General features: G+C 39.2%; 1 protein-coding gene across 1 annotated transcript in view; it reads right to left on the reverse strand.

Moving 5' to 3' along the window:
• The window catches only part of LOC124747070 (ubiquitin carboxyl-terminal hydrolase 30), a 115,435-nt gene that overhangs the window by 43,763 nt on the left and 57,081 nt on the right, over positions 1-14,591 (reverse strand). The window contains exons 4-5 of the mRNA XM_047248949.1: positions 8,745-9,344; positions 289-501 (exon numbers count right to left, since the gene is read on the reverse strand). Of these exons, the coding sequence (XP_047104905.1) occupies positions 289-501; positions 8,745-9,344 (813 nt within the window). The remainder of the gene's footprint in view (positions 1-288; positions 502-8,744; positions 9,345-14,591) is intronic.

The raw sequence follows: 14,591 nt of genomic DNA on the forward strand, positions 1-14,591 counted from the left end.
GTCACTAGTTTGAGTAATAGTACCTGCCTTTTGCAAGCAGTACTCTTTCAACTGAACTCTCAACACACAACTGTCACAAATATTTACATCAGTAGACACTAGAAACAAATTTTATTAAAATACTATGGGAAATTGGTCAGAGTATTTTGATATCTATAACTTACAAAAAGTCACAAAAATCAGGTCACAAAACCAAACAGTTTGGAAGACGTAATTTCTAACGCAAAAACATAGGATAAAATACCAACTCAAATGTTATAAATGTTACATCACAAAGATACAACACACCTTTCCTAGGTTACAAGTTTTAAAGATGCTAGATCCTGAAGATCTTGAATCGCCAAACACTTTTTCACAGTTCTCACAGCTTACACCATTGATTAGCTCTGGAGACATGAACTTCTCCAACAGTTGATATAATGTCGTTTTATTACGAAATACGGTTTCGTTGGGTGGCAGTGTCAAAGATATGCAGCCAAACTTGTCATATTTCACAGGTGACTGCAACAAAACGATATGATAAGCTCAAATTATAAACATATGGTAAAATCAATATTACATAGCAAGGAACAAAACTGAATAAAGAAATTACTCTCGACATGTCCTTAGAAACACAGAAATATGGTATTGACAACATGCTACTTGAACCATAAGACATGCAGTGACAATGAAATTAATCGCTTCACTGAAATCAAGTACCAATGCATGCTCTTTACTATAACTGTAACACTAAGTAACAACTACAGTACAAACTAAAGGACTGTTTTCAATACAAAATTATGCATGCTGCCACATCATCTTCCCTCCCTTCTTTCCTTCCTGGAAACAAATCACTAACATATTTGACAATAGTGTAGTAAGTGGCAGGCACAGTAATTTTTTAACACAGCTGAATACCTCAAAGTAAATCCATGTGTAATTCAATCCACCCATAAAAAAGGGTCAAGCACAATTACCATATAGTCCAAAGACAGATCACAGGTATGCGAATTCATTCACGAAACGGAGAAATTGGTGGTTGTGGTGTACAGCATTGATTGTGTTCTCCAGTGACAAAATCAAAACAAGAAATGGGATAGCATTGAGGTGATATGTAAATGTGTCACTAAATTTACAATTACTAGTTCTCATAAGTAAATCTACAAAAATCTGCAAAGAACTATTCATTTTCTAATATGCTGAAGTCTCTTAAAATTGTTTGTTATATTATATTTAAAGATAAAAATGCAAAATATTGATACAGAACACTCACCGTTAGTGTTTTCATTGTTACATAGTAAAGTTTTCTATAAAGTAATGGTGGAAGATTCCATCAGCATATTGTTGTTGTTGTGGTCTTCAGTCCTGAGACTGGTTTGATGCAGCTCTCCATGCTACTCTATCCTGTGCAAGCTTCTTCATCTCCCAGTACCTACTGAAGCCTACATCCTTCTGAATCTGCTTAGTGTATTCATCCCTTGGTCTCCTTCTACGATTTTTACCCTCCACGCTGCCCTCCACTACTAAATTGGTGATCCCTTGATGCCTCAGACCATGTCCTACCAACCGATCCCTTCTTCTGGTCAAGTTGTGCCCCAACTCCTCTTCTCCCCAATTCTATTCAGTACCTCTTCATTAGTTATGTGATCTACCCATCTAATCTTCAGCATTCTTCTGTAGCACCACATTTCGAAACCTTCTATTCTCTTCTTGTCTAAACTATTAATCATCCACATTTCACTTCCATACATGGCTACACTCCATACAAATACTTAAAGAAACAACTTCCTGACACTTAAACCTATACTCGATGTTAACAAATTTCTCTTCTTCAGAAACGCTTTCCTTGCCATTGCCAGTCTACATTTTATATCCTCTCTACTTCGACCATCATCACTTATTTTGCTCCCCAAATAGCAAAACTCTTTTACTACTTTAAGTGTCCCATTTCCTAATCTAATTCCCTCAGCATCACCTGACTTAATTTGACTACATTCCATTATCCTTGTTTTGCTTTTGTTGATGTTCATCTTATACCCCCCTTTCAAGACACTGTCCATTCCGTTCAACTGCTCTTCCAAGTCCTTTGCTGTCTCTGACAGAATTACAATGTCATCGGTGAACCTCAAAGTTTTTATTTCTTCTCCATGGATTTTAATACCTACTCCGAACTTTTCTTTTGTTTCCTTTACTGCTTGCTCAAAGTACAGATTAAATAGCATCGGGGAGAGGCATATTATTAGTTACAATCCACCAAAAATACTGCCAACAATATTATGAAAAGGATAGTTGCTACTAACCATATAGCAGAGGTGCTGAGTTGCAGGTAGGCACAACAAAAAGACTGTTACAAAATAAGCTTTTGGCCAACAAGGCCTTTGTCAAAAATAGATGACACACACACACACACACACACACACACACACACAAGTGCAACACCCATTCTGAATTCTGTCAACTGTGTTTTGTCAGTAGCTGCCTCTCCTCTAAAATTTGATAGTGAATCCCTACCATTGCTACACCCCCCACCCCGCGACTGGATGTGTAATTGACGCTTTTCACACTTTTTCCACAACAATTTCATTCTTGGCTGCCTCCCTCCACAATGACACATATTTCATGATTCACTATTTACCTTCATTTTTCACTAGCAATTTGACACTCAGATTCCATGAGGAGCTTCTCAGCTTCACAGGGCATAAACTTTGTGTTTATATGGCAGTTAATTGTTTGATTTATAACCACACACATTCAACACCACTAAAATAACAATGGTGTGACTAAAGCTGCCCAGTTTCATGCCTGTATCTTTTTGCAGTTTCACCGATGACATATACTGGAAATCGTTGCTTATACAATGCACCCTTCTTCAAATCTCCACAAATCACACTTCATCTTTTCAGCCACTGAATAATTGCAGCCCTTCTCATTGTCAAAGTTAGCAACATAATTGTGCAGGTCATTACACATAAACACATTTCATAGCTTTGTGAGATTCATCACACGGGATGTTTCAAACCACTTCTGGAAAGTTACATTATCCTCTTATTCATGATAACCACTTGTATTTTCTTAGCAAAACCTTGACTGAGAATTTGAAATACAGCATTCCAGTATGCAATGCAAGTATTAATTTGTCCACCACTTAAAGATTGATTCGAAATTTAACTGTTACACAATATTAATGAAATTTCCATCAGAAATTCCTCGGCAAAATTGTGCATAACTAAGAAACATTTGAAATTTTCATAAATATTTTCTGTCAATTAATAGAAGAGTAGCTGAGATGAATATCTTCTGGCTCTTCACATAGTGCAGACTTCCTTGCTTTTTAAAATATCATCTTTTGAACTGACATGAGTAATATCCATAAATTATAATGTTTCTTTCTCTCATAATTAATGTAATGTATTGCAAATACATAGAAAGAAGGATCCTTTACTGCACGATTATATGATAGCACAACAAACACTGGTAGCAGTTACTTCTGTAAAATATCTGGGAGTATGCGTACGGAATGATTTGAAGTGGAATGATCATATAAAATTAATTATTGGCAAGGCGGGTGCCACGTTGAGATTCATTGGGAGAGTCCTTAGAAAATGTAGTCCATCAACGAAGGAGGTGGCTTACAAAACACTCGTTCGACCTATACTTGAGTATTGCTCATCAGTGTGGGATCCGTACCAGGTTGGGTTGACAGAGGAGATAGAGAAGATCCAAAGATGAGCGGCGCGTTTTGTCACAGGGTTACTTGGTAAGTGTGATAGCATTACGGAGATGTTTGGCAAACTCAAGTGGCAGAGTCTGCAAGAGAGGCGCTCTGCATCGTGGTGTAGCTTGCTGTCCAGGTTTCGAGAGGGTGCGTTTCTGTATGAGGTATTAAATATATTGCTTCCCCCCACTTATACCTCCAGAGGAGATCACGAATGTAAAATTAGAGAGATTCGAGTGTGCACGGAGGCTTTCCAGCAATCATTCTTCCCGCGAACCATACGCGACTGGAACAGGAAAGGGAGGTAATGACAGTGGTATGTTAAGTGCCCGCCGCCACACACCGTTGGGTGGCTTGCAGATATAAATGTAGATGTAGATGTAGATAATAGTGACCTATATGACAATGAACGGCTTCTTTCTACAAGCTGCTCAAACATGTCTCTTGCTTCTTCCTCAGCCAGATTTTTCCTGACGTACATAGCTTTGTTGTGCCAGTCTAACAAAATCTATGATGCACAATTCTTCTCCTGTTGTTACAACAGTGTCACTGTGCTTCATTTCAAATCTGTTGCTGTTCTGATTACTATCAGTGCAACAGGAAATAAGAGCTCACCATTCTCCTTTCCTTTCTCAATGCATTTGCTCACCAAACACATTTTTGTATGTCACTTGATCTATGTGGTTTCAAACAATTGTTTTATTTTGCCTTTGTGAAGACTTCTGTAGTCTTTGCAAGAAACCAGTTGGAGTCAATGTACTGCCCTTATATTGGCCAGTTCAGTGACATAATCTCAGAATCTTTCAGAATGGAATTAGATTGTTACAGAGTGCTTATCATTGGTATTGGGGATACAGATAAATGTGATACTCTGGAATGAATTTCTACTTTGCAGCAGAGTATGTGCGATTCAAAATTTGCCACAGAAACTTTGTGCCCGGCTGTAACTCAAAGTTTGGAAGATGGGAGGGTGGCAGTGGCAGAAGTAAAGCTGGGAGGGCAGGTTGTTGGTCATGCCAGGATGCTACTGGCTGCAGTAAAATTTTGTTTCCAGGTTCTAGCACACAGAACCCTTACATCACATTTTCAAATGATGTTTATTGCTTTCATCCGTAGTGCTCTCATCACTCAGTGGAAGATTGGTACACCATCTTCAACACCAGAATCCAGATAACATTTAGTTCCAGATCCTTTTCCTTCCAATTAAAACTACTGGCATGTTTGACAATCTCTTCACGCCTCTACGTATAGCTTATTGTAATACCTGTCCATGCTACCTAGGACCTGAGTCTTATCAAACCAGATCCGATGGTCTTCTGGCTGCAAAGTAGTATCACAAGGTATTTGTGAATGGTGAAAAAACAGTAACATACAGAAGTCAACAACTACTGTGAAGTTATACAGAAAAACGTACCTATCATTTGACGAAGTGGTTACTGTATCTAAAACTGTCAAAATAACTACACAAATTAATTTCATTATCAATTTTAACTTCCCTATCTATACAATAGAAATGTTAAGTTGAATGTACAATTCCTTTTTATAGAAATATTGGTGATAACTTTCTATTATTAAAAAATAAAAAGAATTAAATATACCTCTTTGTGCAGATTCTACACGAAAACAGCCAAGCTCTTTTCAAACAGTTTCAAAGCTGACAAAGTCCTAACACGAGTCTCAAAAGTTAACTAGCCTATTTTATTTTCATTCATATATTTGAAGCTAGTTTCCTGGATCATTTTTAAGTATGTTCTAATAGGAGATAGATGTATGTATGAAACTACCGGAGGTCATTGATTATCTTAATTCCCTCCAAAATAAAAGTGACACCCAAAGCAAATTTGATACCTAACAACAAATTAACATGACCCTTACATCAAAATTTCATAAAAAGACTACACACAACTGACCATTAAAACAGCAGCACCATGAAGATAGCATGCATCAAATGTTAAATTAGCATGAAATGTACTGCACACGATATGTGCAAATGCTAAGCATTTCAATGCAACCACAGAAATTACATGGAAGTAATGCTGTCTACATTCTGTACATAAGAAAATATAATACAGCAGATTTCTCATTCAGAAGTCACAGCTGAATGTTGTTTGTTTGTAAGCTCATGTTATGCCTTGTGTAAGATGAAGAAACCTTTAAGAGTAAAATGCCGGAATTCAACAATGGCAGAATCACAGCCTCTCGAGACTGCAGTTCATCGTTCTGTGATACTGCTGCTTCAACTGGTCAGAATCCCATGTTTGTAATGCAAATGTGGAAGCAAAGGCTTCATGAGGGCTGTACACAATGCCAACAGGATATCAACGACCCCACAAGACTGATGTCTCCCTCCAGACACGTCACATACCTCGAGACAGGAAATGTAATTGTTTGCAGTGAGACAAGTATCAATACAGACAGTGCACAATGTCTGGAACACCAAAGACTGTCAGCATGGCAACCACTGTTTTGGATTCCCTTGATGCAGCATCAGAGTAGTGCTGCACCCGACAACAACTTTGGACATAGAGTAGCACCTCATTAACTTTCCACACGATTCCCGATTATGTGTACAGCATCACAATGGAAATATCCATGTGTGGAGGCTCCAAGCAGACGGACCATTATCTGATCGCATTTTTCATTGTCAATGGTCCAGCACCCGGCTAGGTAGTATGGAGTGCCACTGCATACACAGCATGATCACCTCTGTTTCGCATAGTCAATAATTTGTTTACCAATTACTACATATCTGATGTGTTAAAGCCGGTGGCTGTGCCTTATCTTTGAGGTCTTTATGATATTTTTCAGCAGGATGGTGGAAAACTGCAAGTGGCCAGTGCTGCCCTGATATACCTCATACAAAGGTCTGGGCAGCAAGTTCTCCCAGTCTCTCACCTCTCATCTGGTCATGGCTAGCTGAGAAACTGGGACATCACTGATCAACAGCCTTACTTTTGATGAACTCTGGTGTTGAGTTAAGGCAGCATGGAAAAATGTACCTGTACCTGTTAACCAAGCTCAGTTTAAATCGATGCCCAGTTAGGTCGAGTTGCTGTTGTTCACAGAGGTGGTAGCTCTATGCACTAAATTTTCACCCTCTGTGCCCCCAAATGGAAATATGTATTATTTTTGTTACACTGTACATGCACATTAAGTAAAATTTTGTTGTTACTTACTATCTTCATGGCGTCGTAATTGTGCGTGCGTGTGTGTGTGTGTGTGTGTGTGTGTTTTCAGTTTCTATCTCAGGTCACTTGAATGCTATCATTAATAGTTACAACTTATTAAATCACCAGCAGATAACCTGTTTAAAAAGAGGGATTTTAAAATACTGTTGCTGTTGTGGTCTTCAGTCTAAAGCATTGTTTGACATAGCTCTCCATGCTATTCTATGCTGTGAAATCCTCTTCGCCTCCAAATAACTATTTCAACTTAAATCTTTCTCAGTTTGCTTTCTATATTCATCTCTTGGTCTCCCTCTACAATTTCACCTCCCCCTTATCCCATCAACCCTAAATTGGTGATCCCTTGGTGTCTCAGAATGTGTGCTATCAACCAATCCCTTCTTATAGTCAGGTTGTGACACAAATTTCTTTCCTCACCAGTTCTATTCAGTACCTCCTCATTAGTTACATGAGCTACCCACCAAATCTTCAGCATGATTCTGTAGCACCACATTTCAAAAGCTTCCATTCTCTTCCTATCTTAACTGTTTATGGTGTATGTTTTACTTTCATACACACCTACACACTATACAAATACTTTCAAAACAGATTTCCTGATGCACAAAGCTGTATTTGATGTTAACAAACTTCTTTTCTTCAGAAACACTTTTCTTGTCAGTGCCAGTCTACATTTCATACCCTCTCTACTTTGGCCATCATCAATTATTTTGTTGCCCGAATAGCAAAACACATCTACTTTTTTAAGCGTCTCATTTTTTAAAATCTAATTCGCTCAGCATTACCTGATTTAATCCAACTACTTTCCATTATCCTCTTTTTCTGTTTTTGTTGATGTATATGATGACACTGTCTATTCCATTCACCTGCTCTTCAAAGTCCTCTGCTGTCTCTGACAGAATTACAATGTCATGAGCAAACCTCAAAGTTTTTATTTCTCCTCACTGAACTTTAATTCCTTCTCCAAATATTTCTTTTGCTTCCTTTAGTGGTTGTTCAATGTACAGATCGAATAACAATGGCGACAGGCTACAACCTTGCCTCATTTCCTTCTCAAGCACTGCTTCCCTTCCCTTTCATGCCCTTGAGAATCTTCTAACCACTATCTTTTTTATTTACAAGTTGTAAATAGCCTTTCGCTTCCTGTATTTTACCCCTGCTGCCTTCAGAATTTCAAAGACAGTATTCCAGTCAACAGTCAAAAGCTTTCTCTAAGTCTACAAATGCTATAAATGCAGGTTTGCCTTTCCTTAACCTACCTACTAAGATAAGTCATACAGTCCGTATTGCCTCGCATGTTCCTACATTTCTCTGGACTCCAAACGGATGTTCCCTGAGGACAGCTTCTACCAGTTTTTCCATTCTTCTCCACAGATTTTGTGTTGGTATTTTGCAACCATGACTTATTATACTGCTAGTTTGGTACTGTTCATAACTGTCAGCACCTATTTCTTTTTTAAATGGAAGTATTACATTCTTCTTGAAGCCCAAGGATATTCCACCTGTCTCACATATCGTGCACACCAATTGGAACAGTTCTGTCATGGCTGGCTCTCCCAAAATACAAGGGAAACTAAATTACAAATCAAATTAATTTCATCAGTTTCGTAGCACTTTACTATTCCACTTTTTATTACCTTTTAAACACATCATCTGATGACTACCTGGTAATAAGTTGAAACCAGTATTGTTCGCTACTTGAGTGTCCTGCAGCTGAAACGTATAACAGATTTTTTTTACACAATGACGCTATGTTTTGCTAAGATAGTGTACACAGTCTGTGTTAATTACTGTCTGCAGCATCTGTTACTACACAATACCATAAAAAATTAACAGAAACAGAGGAACTGCTTCAGTGACATATTTACCTTGTATTTGCATCTTGTGCATGTAGTCTTGCCAGCTAGCAGACCTTCACAAGGTGGTACTGCCCACACAGATCCTTTTACACCAGGTAGGTGGGCATTTTTTAAGCCTGACTGTATACACCTGACAATGCCACTGGCTGACAATGACTGCCTACTTTGACTGTCTTTATTCTTCCAGTCGCTGGGACTTCTCTTGTCCATACAATGTGGATGGTGATGTAGATGTTCTTTACTGCCAACACTAGGCATATCACCCTGTGCATGGTTAACTTCATTGTTCAGGACACATTTTTTATCAAAGTCATTTAGTTTCACCGTCGTAGAACCAGCAATACTTGAGCAATCATTCCCACCTTGAACTATGTGATTACTCTGAGACTTGTTCTCAACAGTCAAGTCAGTACTCTCTGTCAGACAAACAAGTCCTTGCCCTGAAGATGCATCCAAATAACTGTTTACAGTGGCAACATTTTCTTTATCGCTGTCTGAAGTCAACTCAAAATCGCCACTCCCTTCACTTTCTGGCAAGCTAGATACACTTTGATTGGTTTCCTCTTGTTCTGCTTCAAAATCAAGCAGATCGGCAAGTGTAGACACTTTCTGAAAGACAAAAATAGGAACATAAAGATGTTAGATTGAACATATGACATTATAAAAACACTTGCAAAGTTTTCAAAGTTTTTCAAGAACAGAGCAAGTTTTTAAAATGTATCAGAAAACTTCTAATGAGCCTTGCACAACATTTTGCAAAAGTATTAAATGATTTAGGAACTCTTCTCATTTCCCCACTAAAGCACATTTACATAATGGCTCAGAAAGAGAGAACTTTTAACTGTGTGGGGGCATTTTTCATTTACTGTCCATAAAAACAGTGTGGTTCTAAAATGTATCAGTAACATCCACAATGATTTTTTCGTGCTGTAGAAGTGTTTGTGTTGTGTGCTCTAACCTCCCCTTCCTCCCCAATTTTGACTGCCATAACAGACATGACATATGACATCATAGCCAATGTTTGCGAGTAGTTTGTGGGAGTTCTGAAATGCAGTACCATTTGCTTATTACAATACTTAGTGCAAAAATTAATGGTTTAAAACAAATTGTTCATTATATTTACATCATTAATATCAACAAGGGATCACACAATTGCACCAATATTCATTAAACAGACTGAAACACTTCAGAATACCTTTACAACAAAGTGTATTCATATGTACTATATACAATTTACAGTACTGTACGTTCCCTGTGAAGTTTCATTTTTAGTCACAAGAACAGGTAACAAACAATAGGTACACAATCAATCAATTACAATTACACAATTACAATGTTTAAGCAACAAAATAGAAAAGAATCTAGTACAAATTAACAATAAAGCCACAGATCCAGTTGATGAGTTTGTGCTTGATATTTTCAAGTGTGGTGGAAATGGACAAGTGGCCATGACAGGTATCATGCTTGTGAAACCTACAGTAAAACTGGTTGAGGAATCTCAAGGTTTCCTAATTTTTCATCACCACATTTCAATAAGCTTCTGACACCATCATCGTTGTCCCAGGTGGTAACAACCACTGTCATTTTCTGCCTCACAACTGAGGACCAGAAAGAATGGTGTGGAGCCTGTTGAGTCTTGCTTCATTGTGTTATACGCAAATGTTATGACGGGCAGTATTGTATAATCTCTCTGTTCAATGTCAACATAAAAGGAGAGCATATCTGGCAATGTTTTATTAAAGCATTCTGAGAGGCCATCTGTCTGTGAGTGGTAGGGAGTTGGCATCCAGTTAGTTATAACACAATGTGGAATTACCTTAGTCTTGAGCAGAAATCTTTTCCACAGACTTCATCATCACACAGGGCACTCTGTGCTTCAAAACGATGTCTTCTACAAGGAACATTGCAATTTACGAAGCTCTGGCACTTGGCACAGCTCTGGTGTCAGTGTAGCAGGTGAGGTAGTCAGTGCAGACTATTATCCATCAATTCCCATTTATTGAGATGAGGAACATCCCCAAGAGGTTGATACAAAACTGGGGGAAATGTGCTGATGCAGGCAGAATTGATATGAGATGCTCCAAGGAAACAGCGGCAATTATTTCCATCAGTGGCATTCCATTACACCTGCACATAATGTCCAACAGATCGGTAGAGACCTGGCCAGTGATACCTGCACTTGATCTTCTTTAGAGTCTTCATGAATCCCCGGCAACCAGATGTTGGAATACCATAGAAATTCTTTATAGTTCCTCTTATACAATGCTCCATTTATTAACTGGAATTTTCCTTTGGTCAGTTCCTCCTCCTTCAACCCATCTATCGTTTTCAGCAGTGTTGGATATTCCATATGTTCAGCAGCGATGACAGATATTTCACCCATGCTGCTCTGTTGCTCCAAAGGGTTCCTTGAAAGGAATTGGTATTTTCGTGTTTACATCTGATTTTTTGTACCACTGTGATATTGCACTCCTGAAGCCTTAGTGTTCATCTTGCCAGTTGACCCAACAGACCCTCAAGACTAGTCAGCCAGCATACAGAATGTTGGTTAACCACAATGGTGAACAGTTTGCCACATAAAAATGGCTACAACTTGATGGCCCAAACAGCTGCAAGGCACTCTTCTTCGTTGTAGAGTACTTCATCCTGGACTTTGAAAGTAGTCTGGGAGTGTAAGCTATCGCCTCATCATCATCTTTCTGAATCTACACTAGAACTGCATCTATCACACAACCACTAGTATTGGTGTGAAGTTCTGTTTTGGAATTCTCGTCATGCATGCTAGGACTGGAGAAGATGGCAGTGCCTCGTTAAGAAAAGGAAAGGTCTGTCTTGCACTGTATTCCAGGAAAATGTGGCATCTCCTTGCAGCAGTTCCTGCAAGGGGCATGCCTTTGTTCAGAAGTTCTTTGTGACTCACCCTTTGTGCACACTCTCAGGTGGCTTGCAGAGTATTAATGTAGATTCAGTAACAGCACATTCTGAGGAAACTACTTAGATCACAATTGTTGTGGTCTTCAGCCCACCAGAAACTGGTTTGATGCAGCTCTCCTAGCTACTCTATCTTGTGCAAGCTTCTTCATCTCCAAGTACCTACTGCAACCTACATCCTTCTGAATCTGCTTAGTGTATTCATCTCTTGCTCTCCCTCTACAAATTTTACCCTCAATGCTGCCCTCCAATACTAAATTGGTGATCCCTTGATGCCTCAGAACATGTCCCACCAACCGATCCCTTCTTCTAGTCAAGTTGTGCCACAAATTCCTCTTCTCCCCAATTGTATTCAGTACCGCCTCATTAGTTATGTGATCTACCCATCTAATCTTCAGCATTCTTCTGTAGCACCATATTTTGAAAGCTTCTATTCACTTTCTGTCTAAACTATTTATTGTCCATGTTTCACTTCCATACATGACTACACTCCATACAAATACTTTCAGAAAAGACTTACTGACACTTAAATCTATACTCGATGTTAACAAACTTTTCTTCTTCAGAAACGCTTTCCTTGCCATTGCCAGTCTACATTTTACATCCTCTCTGCTTCGACCATCATCAGTTATTTTGCTTCCCAAATAGCAAAACTCATCTACCACTTTAAGTGTGTCATTTCCTAACCTAATTCCCTCAGCATCATCTGATTTAATTCCACTACATTGCATTATCCCCGTTTTGCTTTTGTTGATGTTCATCTTATATCCTCCTTTCAAGACACTGTCCATTCCATTCAACTGCTCTTCAGATCCTTTGCTGTGTCTGACAGAATTACAGTGTCATCAGCGAACCTCAATTTTTTTTATTTCTCCTCCACGGATTTTAATTCCTACTCCAAATTTTTCTTTTGTTTCCTTTACTGCTTGTTCAATATATAGATTGAATAACATCGGAGATAGGCTACAACCCTGTCTCACTCCTTTCCCAACCACTGTTTCCCTTTCATGCCCCTCGACTCTTATAACAGCCAATTAGTTTCTGTACAAATTGTAAATAGCCTTTCGCTCCCTGTATTTGGCCTCTGCCACCTTCAGAATTTGAAAGAGAGCATTCCAGTCAACAACGTCTAAAGCTTTCTCTAAGTCTACAAATGCCGGGAATGTAGGTTTGCCTTTCCTTAATCTATATTCTAGGGTAAGTCATAGGGTAAGTATTGCCTCACGTGTTCCAACGTTTCTACAGAATCCAAACTGATCCTCCCCGAGTTTGGCTTCTACCAGTTTTTCTATTGGTCTGTAAGGAATTCATGTTAGTATTTTGCAGCCGTGATTTATTAAACTGATAGTTCGGTAATTTTCACACCTTTCAACACCTGCTTTATTTGGGACTGGAATTATTATACTTTCTTGAAGTCTGAGGGTATTTCGCCTGTCTCATACATCTTGCTCACCAGATGGTAGAGTTCTGTCATGGCTGACTCTCCCAAGGCTATCAGTAGTTCTAATGGAATGTTGTCTACTCCCGGGGCCTTGTTTCAACTTAGATCTTTCAGTAATATGTCAAATTCTTCATGCAGTACCGTATTTCCCATTTGATCTTCAGCTACGTCCTCTTCCATTTCCATAATTCTGCACTCAAGTACATCGCCCTTGTAAAGACAAGAACTGACAATTTGCAACACGTCAGCCAGTGACGCTATATGCTACTCCACACTGCACGCAGCATAGCTCGCAGCAAAGTGTTTGAATATTAGTCAAGAGAGAACATTACATAATCAGAGTAATGAAAATGCTGCCTCAACTAATGCTTTGGGTACCTGATTAGAAACTGTGCAGTACTTTCCAGCAACTGCACACCTTCACAACTAGTGAAGCCAACATATCAAAGAAAATTCCAATGGTGATAATCCTGTCAGAATCTTTATGTCATTTCAAAGAACCCCTTGACCCTAATACATACTTCTAACTTAAAACTATCATTCATGTTAGAGATATTTGTTAAATGGCAGAGAGAATTTCTGCATGCATTCCATTCTTTCAGTCATTTCCACATGGTGAGAATCTGATGAAAGCAGACAATAGTCACAACAGCAGCTTTCATTTGCAAATACAGGGTGTTACAAAAAGGTACGGGCAAACTTTCAGGAAACATTCCTAACACACAAATAAAAAAAAGATGTTATGTGGACATGTGTCCGAAAACGCTTAATTTCCATGTTAGAGCTCATTTTAGTTTCGTCAGTATGTACTGTACTTCCTCGATTCACCGCCAGTTGGCCCAATTGAAGGAAGGTAATGTTGACTTCGGTGCTTGTGTTGACATGCGACTCATTGCTCTACAGTACTAGCATCAAACACATCAGTATGTAGCATCAACAGGTTGGTGTTCATCACGAACGTGGTTTTGCAGTCAGTACAATGTTTACAAATGCGGAGTTGGCAGATGCCCATTTTATGTATGGATTAGCACGGGGCAATAGCCGTGGTGCGGTACATTTGTACTGAGACAGATGTCCAGAACGAAGGTGTCCCGACAGGAAGACGTTCGAAGCAATTGATCGGCGTCTTAGGGAGCACGGAACATTCCAGCCTATGACTCGCGACTGGGGAAGACCTACGCTCAATGGAGCACATTATCATGATTTCATACGGGATACTCTACCTGTGCTGCTAGAACATGTGCCTTTACAAGTACAACACAACATGTGGTTCATGCACGATGGAGCTCCTGCACATTTCAGTCGAAGTGTTCGTACGCTTCTCAACAACAGATTCGGTGACCGATGGATTGGTAGAGGCGGACCAATTCCATGGCCTCCACGCTCTCCTGACCTCAACCCTCTTGACTTTCATTTATGGGGGCATTTGAAAGCTCTTGTCTACCCAACCCCGGTACCAAATATAGAGACTCTTCGTGCTCGTA

This window comes from Schistocerca piceifrons, chromosome 1 (genome assembly GCF_021461385.2).
Source record: "Schistocerca piceifrons isolate TAMUIC-IGC-003096 chromosome 1, iqSchPice1.1, whole genome shotgun sequence".
NCBI lineage: Eukaryota > Metazoa > Arthropoda > Insecta > Orthoptera > Acrididae > Schistocerca > Schistocerca piceifrons.